The following is a 9,352-nucleotide window of genomic DNA, read 5'->3' on the forward strand; positions in this document are numbered from 1 at the left end:
TCTGCCAAAGTCTCCCTAGTGAACTGGTTATCCTGTGGCCCTGTTTTTGTTATTCGCCAACAAGCTGCTTTTATGTAGTTGCCTTTTAAATGCTACCCCTAGAGGCTGGGGAAATGGCTCAGCTCAGCAGGCAAGAGCACCGGCTGCTCTTCCAGAGGACCCAGGTTTGGTTCCCAGCTCTCACACTATGGCTCACAGCTATTTGTAACTCCAGTCTCTGGCCTTCATGAGCACCTGGTATGCATGTGGTGCACAGACTTACAAGCAGGCAAAGTTCTCATACACATAAAAAGTAACAAAAACCTAACAATACGTTTTAAAATACTTCTATTAAACCAAATGTCATGGCATGTTTTTCTGTGTTGTCTAAAATGTATTCCATGTTGAAGGCCAGTGTGTACATCCTATAATAAATAGTTTATTCCTTCTCCTGGTCAATTTTCAGAATTTTTTATATGTATTAGTACTTTGCTTTTGTGAATGTCTGCGCACCACAAGTGTTCAGCGCTGGTGGAGGCCTCAAGAGAGTGTCAAATGCCCTCGAGCAGGAGTTCCAGAAGGTTGTTGGAGTTATGGAAGGTTGGGAGCCGCCATGTGGGTGCCAGGGGGCAAACACTGTAAGAATAGCCAGTGCTCCTCACTGCTCAGCCTTCCGCCTCGGAGTGCTCATCCCCGTCCTTAAAACACGCTGAAGCGTTTTCTTTCTCCAGCTAGTAAATCCAACCAGCTAGTGAGTGTGCATTTGTGTGTATGTGTGTGTGTTCCAATCTTAAGATAAGCCCACTTCAGAGACTGTAAATTGGTAACTTTGCCATAAAAAAGATACAAAAGCTTAGAGCCTTGAAAGTGTGTATCAGAAAGCATCTCAGTGTTGAAATTTTACTTTTGTTTAAAAATAAAAATCTAAGAAATTTTCTTAGACTCTTGCTTATGATTGCTGGTGCAACTGGCCCTTAAAGGGTTGGTCTCCAAGGCAACTCTAAAGCATGGTCTATTGACTAGCTTCCTTTTATTAAGGAGGTTTTGAGTGACTGCCCCTTTTTCTCTCAATGGATCCAGGTTTGTGCCAACAAAGTAACGGAACAACGATTTGTTTTTCACAAATAAAGTCCCCTGGAAAATTATCTCTAGGCGAAAGGAGTATTCCTGTGACGCTTTTAGTTAAATGTGGCAATAGAACCGTTTGTTTCTTTTTAAGAGGATTGTATTTACAGAGATGTTTGCCAGGGCTCCAGCTTTCTAAAACACATGATCTACAAAGACGACCCCGTGCTACATTTTAATACAAAGACTGCCTTGCCAAAGCCTGACCAGGAGAACACCAGGCAAAGGGTCACAGTCACCTCTATTCCTTGTTTTAAAAATAAGTGGTTCAGACCTGGGAGGCTGAGTGAGACCAGGCTACGTCGTGCCGGAAGCAGGCCTTAATGAAATCGTGAGCTCCATGCAATGCCCTGGCTTTATTCACTCTCCAAAGCAGTGCGGTGGCTTTGAGTCAACGTTGTCAGTGGTGACTAAGCCTGACCCATTTAGACATGCTTATTTCATAACTCCCTGTCCATGGAGCTTCGTGCTGTGGGAACACTGAAGTGCTGGTGAGTTCTTCTGCATTTAGTCATAAATGTGGCAGTCATGAGTTTTAAATGAATAGCCTTAATATCTGAGTAAAACGAAATGTTCTTTCAGGGAAAAGTTAATCTAAGGAATTATGACGTAAAAGCTGTATGTTTAAAATACTTAGAAAATATGTATGTAGGAATTCTATTTCTTTGGAAATTTATTTAGAAAACAGATTATACATCCTCTTAAGTGAAAAATTCTGAATGAAAAATAGATATTCAAAGAATGATTAAAGGTTCAAATGGGATACTATCAAGGGTAAAATTTTATATTTATTAATTTTTAAATTAGCGTATAAAGTAACGTGCTTAGTTTTGACAGTGATGGATGGACGGATGTATCATTGCGCTTGGCTCATGTTTGCCCACTGCGAAGTCTCAGAGAACATTCTTTTTAAAAATTTTTATTGACTCTTTGAGGATTTCACACATGTAATTCGATCTCATTCTTCTTCCACTCCCACTGTCCCCTCTCAGCCCCCCCACTCCTGTCCGACCTCCAGTAATGAGTCTGACAGCATTACCAGTGACAGAGAGTAGGCAGCGTCTTTGGGACACCTGAAATGTTAAGCTCAGTATTATGATGCCCCAAACAACAGTGCCTCCATTAGAATATGTTCCTACATATTTCAAATGCATTTTTTTTTCTTTTCAAAAAGACATATGAACACTATCACTGTAGAGTTTGAAGTGACTGGCAAATCAAGTACGATTTAATCCAGGCATGAAAAACAATTACCTCTACTCAATAGAGAGGGTCCAGCCTTGAGCCTCAGCTCCTGAGTGTGACTTTTCAGCCCTTGGCATGTCCTGCCTGGTGAGGGTAGGTTTTAGCAGTGAGGAAGGAAGGAAAACAGCAGGAAGCTAAACGGGGCCAATATTTTGAAGATGTTTAGCATTTTCACGTATATGATCCAGGACCTGTTGCTGCTTAGAGCATGTGAGTGCAATGCCTGAGTTCTTCTGTGTGGCACTGGGCTAGAGGCACCAGAAAGAATGTGACTACCTGTCTGCGTTATTGAATGGCTTGCTGTCCTAGTCTATTTAGCCTGCTATGAAAAAGTACTGTAAACTGGGTAGATTATAAACAGTGGATGTTTCTCACAGTTTGGAAGCAGCAGAGTTCAACATTAAATGACTGTAGATTCACTGTGGGCCTGTTTCCTGATTATCAGTTCTACTGTGTACATCTCCACCAGATAGGAGAGAGCTAGCATTTTGTAGTCTTTTTTTTTTTTTTAATACACTAATGTCAATCATGAGAGCCCCGCCCTCAGTATCTAATTGGCTCCTCAGAGCACCACACCCAGTAGCACCAGCTTCTGGCTTAGAATTCAGCAACATTCATAGCATAGCACTCACTGTGTCCAGCCACCCTCTAAGCTTGCTATGAACAAACTGCCTTAACCGATCAATAACGCTATGAAAAAAATGCGCTGTAATCTGAAGAGGTGGGCAGCGAGTTACATAGCTTGTCCTTGGCACCACAGGAAGTAGCAAAAGCAGGATGTGAGGCTCCATCGCCTGTGAGCTTCCTCACACTGTCTCTAAAATGCAGAGAGCAGAGGAAACAAGGCCATTCCTGCATCTGTTCCATAGAGGCAAATTTTCCTATCTCAGTACTTCTGGAGACATGTTCAGACTTTCAAGGCCAGGTTGGCCCTGTTTGTTCTTGTCCTATATTGTTGTGGCTGCCCACCTTTCTCATTATTCTTTTCTTTCTTTCTTTCTTTCTTTCTTTCTTTCTTTCTTTCTTTCTTTCTTTCTCTCTCTCTCTCTCTCTCTCTCTCTCTCTCTCTCTTCCTTCCTTCCTTCCTGGCTTTCTCTCTCTCTCTCTCTCTTCCTTCCTTCCTTCCTGGCTTTCTTTCTTTCTCTCTCTCTCTCTCTCTCTCTCTCTCTCTTTCTTTCTTTCTTTTCCTTGCCCAAAGACTATAAGTGGCCTGGTTTTCAGGGTCCCTGTGCCTTAGCCTCCTGAAGATGGGAGTATTCCATGTTATCTGACAATGTATGTTTACCGCCCTTTAGTCTAAGGCTTTCCTCATCTCCCTAACATATTTTTTTGCCCCTACAGCCCACCCCATGAGTATTCCTTTCTTCTGTTTGTTATCTATCATACACTAATCTTGGAGTGTGTTCTCCTTTCTCATTTTTCCCCCTTTCCATTTATACTGACTGTTCTGATGGAACCCCTGCTCACCCTTGCACAAGCTGGGAAATCCTGTCTGTCCCTCCTTCCCCCTACCCCTGACCACAATGAGAAAACCCTGAACAAAATAATGGTGCATGGGGTGGGGGGGGCCTCAGGAGGTGGTTCCTTAGGGTAAGCATTCTCAGGCTATGAACAATTGGGAGGAGGCTGCAGGTGCTAGTTTTGCACATCCTGGTTAATTGTTCACCAACACTCATATTTGTCAAGATTTGCACTAGTACAAAAAGACGTTTCCAGCCCTCTGAACCTCACCCTAGGGGAAAGGCTTTGTAAGTTCCCATGTGTCTGAGGCATTGGTCCTTGACATGGCTGTGCTCATGTCAACACACATTCACTTGGGACTTGCAGATCTTCACTTTCAGGGCTTCCTCAGCTTCCCATGGGGGGGAGGGGGTGAGTTGTGTGGTTATTGTGTGAGTCTAATTCTGGTTAGTCTCAGTCCATTTGATCTACCACAACAAAGTACCATAAAGTGGGAAGACTATTGTCTTAAGTTGGGGTTTCTATTTCTGCAGTGAAAAACCACAACCAAAAAGCAATATAGGGAGAAAAGGGTATATTGGCTTACACTTCCATCTTGCTGCTCTTCATTGAAGGAAATCAGGACAGGAACTCAAACAGGACAGGAACCTGGAGGCAGGAGCTGATGCAGAGGCCATGGAGGAGTGCTGCTTACTGTCTTGCTCCTTATGGCTTGCACAACCTGCTTTCTTATAGAACCCAGGACCACCAGCCCAGGGATGGCTCCATCCAAAATGGGCTGTGTCCTCCTCCATCAATCACCTATTAAGAAAATGCCTTACAGCTGGATCTTATGGAGTCATTTTCTCAATTTAGGTTCTCCTTTGAGATAACACTAGTTTGTGTGTCAAGTTGACATACGACAGAATAGCTATAAACAATGGAAATCTATTTTTCACCAGCAAGGGAGGGCTGGGAATGGGGGCTGGTTCTCTAAACACCAATCTAAGAGAAAAACAACACTTAACCCTACTACAACCTAGTCCCTCCTAAACATTGCAAATGCTTCCAACTAAAAGAGCAAACTTTATTTAAATAATGATAACAAAATTAAACCAACCACCTAACTCCGGATATGCAAATCCCAATGTGAAAACACATGTAACAACAACAAAACCAATACTCGTCTTCTCTAAATTCTACTCATCCTAGAGTAATGTTCCTCAACAAGAGTGACCTAGATGAAATTCTAGACAAAGAATTCAAGAGCATGATGATAAAGCCATTCACAGAAATGAAAGCAGACATAAACAAACTCCTGAATGAAATCCCAGTGAACACAAACAGCTGAATGACATAAGGAAGTCAATCTAGGGTATGAATAGAATTCAATAAAGACAGAGACACCCAGGGGAAGCCAAACTGAAACGATGCTGGAAATGAAAATTCCAGTAAGCGAAATGAAAAACCCCGTGGAAAGCCTCAGTAGTGAACAGATCACGGGGAGAACAAAATATCAGGGCTTGAGGACAGGTAGAGGAATTGGTATATTCATCCAAAGACAACAGTACAATTAAAAAAAAATGTGTTCGTAAGAGGCATGATCGCTGGGACATTATGAAAAGATGAAGTCTAAAAACTGTGGGCATGGAATAAGGGATGGTGTACAGCTGTTTCCTTGAAATTCAAACAGCCCACGAGCTGCTAGAAGCCAACTCCGACCAGCTGACCTGCATGCAGAGAAGTCTGAGTGTTGAGCTACCTGCCAGCTGGGCAGAGGGGGCTGGGCTTGCAGCTTTCCAGGGAGCTGTCCCCAGGCTGGCATAGGGTTTTCAGTGATGCAGCCATTGGGGGGGGGGGGGGGAGTGAGGTTGCAGAGTTCTTGCTCTGGCGAGTGATATATGCAACTTAGGGCTGAGCCATGGTGAGTCACAGCAGGAACCCAAGTTGGAAGCTTAGGAGGATTCAAGATAGATCCAGGCTGAAAAGCTTCCCTGGAGTATGAGAGCTTCGCGGTGGCTTGTTGAGTGAATTTTATGAAGAAGAGACTTTGGCAAACTGGAATGCTCTAGACTGACTATAGGAATCTAGTTCATACGGTGACAAAAAACAATCTAAAAGACATCAAAGAAGGACAAAACAGGGGGAAAAATGGTGTCCAGGTCACTTGGAGGCAAATGTGGCAAGATCTGAGTTCCTGAGGGAAAGAACTGACAGCCAGACACCACAGAACTCAGTTTATAATACGAACTGTAAACTAATGTAAAACGTCCTAGGGCAGGTGGGAGAGGACCATGATGGGGGAATTACAGAGGGACCTAGGAAAATCTGGGGAGACATGCGTCTAATGCTATGGTCATTACTTTGCCAGCATGGTTTCAAGAGCAACAAAACTTAGGGTGTGTGTAGTTTGTGTTTGTCAAGTTATACAGCAATAAAGCTGGTCATTACAAAAAGAGTATGAGAAGGATTATATGTTGACGCAGAACTGGGTTCCCATGTAATAAACGAGAGGGAAGGTTCCAGGATGCAGTGCGTAGGATTGATCTCATATTTTGAAACATGTTTTAAAACAAGCTTTAAAATCCGTAGCCGACCGTACTGGCAGGCTGGCAGTTCACAGGTGACCTTCTTCAGTCCTGGCCTGCAGCTCAGGACCCGAGGGACTCTCACTGCAGCTTCCTATCAGGGTCCCTCAAGTGTCTGCATGCTGGCAGTGGGGCGTCCTTCTCAAGCGAAACCTAAAACTGGAACTGTTAGTTTTGGGCAGTCAGTCATTTAACTAAATACTCACGAAGCATCCCGCTTGCCGCTTAATTAAGCCGCACTCTCACAGTGGCCCTGGGACCACCGAAGGACTTCTAGGGGGCCAGGAATCAGCATATGCTAGGCGAGTCCCTGGGCTCCAACAGAGCGGTTGGGGCCCGGGCAGGGCTACCTAAGGTCAGTGCTGCCAGGGGTGGAGCTTCCACCAGTGGGCGGGACGTTCCCCCAAGGGGCGGGGTGTGGGCGGGAGTCAGGGGGCTACCCTTGAAGTTAAACACAGCGGCTAGGGGCGGGGCGGGATTGACAGGGGCGGGGCATCTGAGAGCTGACGCTTCCGAAGGGCGGGGCATTACTGAGGGGCGGGGCGTCGGTGGGCACGACGAACAACACAGCTCCTGGGGGCGGGGCGAGGCTCGCCGCGGGCGGGGATTCAGGAGCTGAACAATAGCGAACTGACTGGGTCAGGCTTCCCGGAGGGGCGTGGCGTGGGCGGGGCCTGGCCCGTGGGTCCATTCAGTCCCTCAGAGTCGCTGTGGCTTTGGCGGCGCTGGGGCCCGCCCACCTGAGAAAGTGGCTGCAAGCGACTGTCCAGCAGAGTCCTGCGTTTGTCCTGAGGGCCTACCTGGGGCTGGCTGCAGCTCAGGCGTCGAGGTAATGTCTGTGGCGCAGCACTAGGGAGCCGGCGGGGCGGGCCGGGCCGAGCTACGGAGGCGGAGGCGAGCCCTCGAGCTGCCTGGCCGCGGAGGCAAGAGCGGAACCGAAGCCGCTCGGAACCAAGCCTGCCGAGCCGAGCCGAGCCGAGCCGAGCCGAGCCGAGCCGGGCCGCGCCGCCTGGGGGCTGTCCAGCTTTCCCGCCGCTGAGCCGCTGCCTCTGTGGAGGGTACTTGGGCTAGGTTGTCCCCGAGTCCCGTTTCTCTGCGCAGTTAGAATGTAAGACAAACTGCACCGTGCAGCTTTAGAGCGGTGCGTTTGCACTGTCGTTTGTATTCGTTTTTAGACTTTCAACTCTGCCCCGGCTTGGTGTCGCGTCTTTCTAGTCCAGGCTGGAACAGAGGTTGCAGGGAGACGGGGTAGGCTGCTCCGTGCCCAACTCCCTTCAGATTCCAAGGCATGGTCCAGGTCAGGCTCTGTGCAACCTTTCTGGCACCGTTGCATGTCAAAAGGTGTTTTCAATCCAATGACATTTGGCAAAACTTCAGATGATGTATTTAAAAATGAACTTATCTATTCAAAAATTGAAGTTTCCTTTGTAAGTAAATATATCTTAATGCCACAGAAAAGCTTGAACTATGGTGAAGATTTATACAGCTTATAAACAAATACATGTAATTGTGATAGTAAGTAAAATGTGAATTTTCAGAGTCGTTTACTGCCTGATATGTAACCTTAGTCTTGCTTCCGGTGTCACTCATGGCAAATACTGACATATTTCCACAAGCAGAAAATAATTTTAGTGTTAATAATTCTCAAATAAAATCACTTAATGCATATTATGATTTGTAAATAACCTGATCATGAAGTTATTATGTGCCCTAATGATGTTTCGTGGTGTTTTTCCAAGACTGAGCGTGAAGTCAAATGGATGTTGGTGAGTACTCTATGGCAGCAGATGATTCACTTCATTGGTTCACTGTGAACTGTAACTTGGAAGCCGCATTTAGGTAAGAAGGTCTCGAAAATGAGGCAATCCATTTTTTTTAACATGAAAAGAAATGGTCAGTTTTTTTAAGTGGCCCCATATATTTAAGGTAGAATTTAAAAAATATTTTTCATTTTAATTTTTATTAATTATACTTTATTCACTTTGTATCTTCCCATAAACCCCCTTCCTCCCCTCCCAATCCCACCTTCACTCCCCCTTCTCCCATGCATGCCCCTCCCCAAGTCCACTGATAGGGGAGGACTTCCTCTCCTTCCTTCTGATCCTAGTCTATCAGATCTCATCAGGAGTGGCTGCATTGTCTTCCTCTATGGCCTGTTAAGGTAGAATTTTTACATAAACCATTTCCAAGAAAGTGGAAATGCAATTATGACCAAGTGACGTTCCATGTTCATAAGTCATTTACTTTATTTCATATTATTTAATTAAATAATGAACACGTGATTTTAAAAAGTATATCTAAGTAATAAAAATCAGTTTATCTTACATTGTGAAATACACTGACACAGCTATAATGTTGTGTTGTATGAAGTTTATAACTGGGAGGGCGGGGTTTAGTGCTCTATGTAAGGAGAAAGAAAATTGACATGCTTTTTACTAAATTATTGCTATCAGTAGAATGTTCTTTTTAAAGACGTTTATTTACTCGTATTGGTATTTTGCTTTCACTTATGTCTGTGTGCCATAAGTGTGCCTGGTGCCTGTGTGGGTGCTGGGAATTGAACCTCGGTCCTCTATAAGAGCAGCAAGTGCTCTTAACGACTGAGCCATCTGTCTTGGCTAATAACATTAATTATTAATGTTATTAATAATTAATCTCCTAATAACATTAATTCTTTATGACGATTCAGTATAACACAATCCCTCTGTGTGGAAAACTATGAGGCAGTATACGAATCCTGACGTTGGGATGAAGTCTTTATTTGTCTTCATTGCTCTTCTAGTTAAGTTTTATACTAGGGATGGCTTTTCTTACTGTCGTGAAGTTGCAACTGTTTTGTAGGCTACTGAGTGAGACAGTTATGGACATCTGTGGTTGGCTGTCTTTCTTCTGCCTCTGAGTTTAGAATCCAGCCTCAGCCTCTTTACTACACACACACACACACACACACACACACACACACACACACACACACA

General features: G+C 44.7%; 1 protein-coding gene across 3 annotated transcripts in view; it reads left to right on the top strand.

The window, feature by feature from the left end:
* Positions 1-1,533: 1,533 nt before the first annotated feature.
* The window catches only part of LOC129692864 (F-box/LRR-repeat protein 21), a 17,705-nt gene continuing 9,886 nt past the window's right edge, over positions 1,534-9,352 (top strand). The window contains exons 1-2 of one of the 3 annotated variants that reach the window (XM_055629390.1): positions 1,534-1,595; positions 8,117-8,216. Coding sequence is in view for 1 of the 3 variants with exons in the window: in XM_055629391.1 (XP_055485366.1) it covers positions 8,134-8,216 (83 nt within the window). In the remaining 2 variants the exon portion in view is untranslated. Of the gene's footprint in view, positions 1,596-7,061; positions 7,207-8,116; positions 8,217-9,352 lie in introns of those variants that run through there. The other 2 variants (XM_055629391.1, XM_055629389.1) reach the window with 2 other exon arrangements.

Source organism: Psammomys obesus, unplaced genomic scaffold (assembly GCF_907164565.1).
Source record: "Psammomys obesus unplaced genomic scaffold, mPsaObe1.curated_primary_1811, whole genome shotgun sequence".
Classification (NCBI taxonomy): Eukaryota; Metazoa; Chordata; class Mammalia; order Rodentia; family Muridae; genus Psammomys; species Psammomys obesus.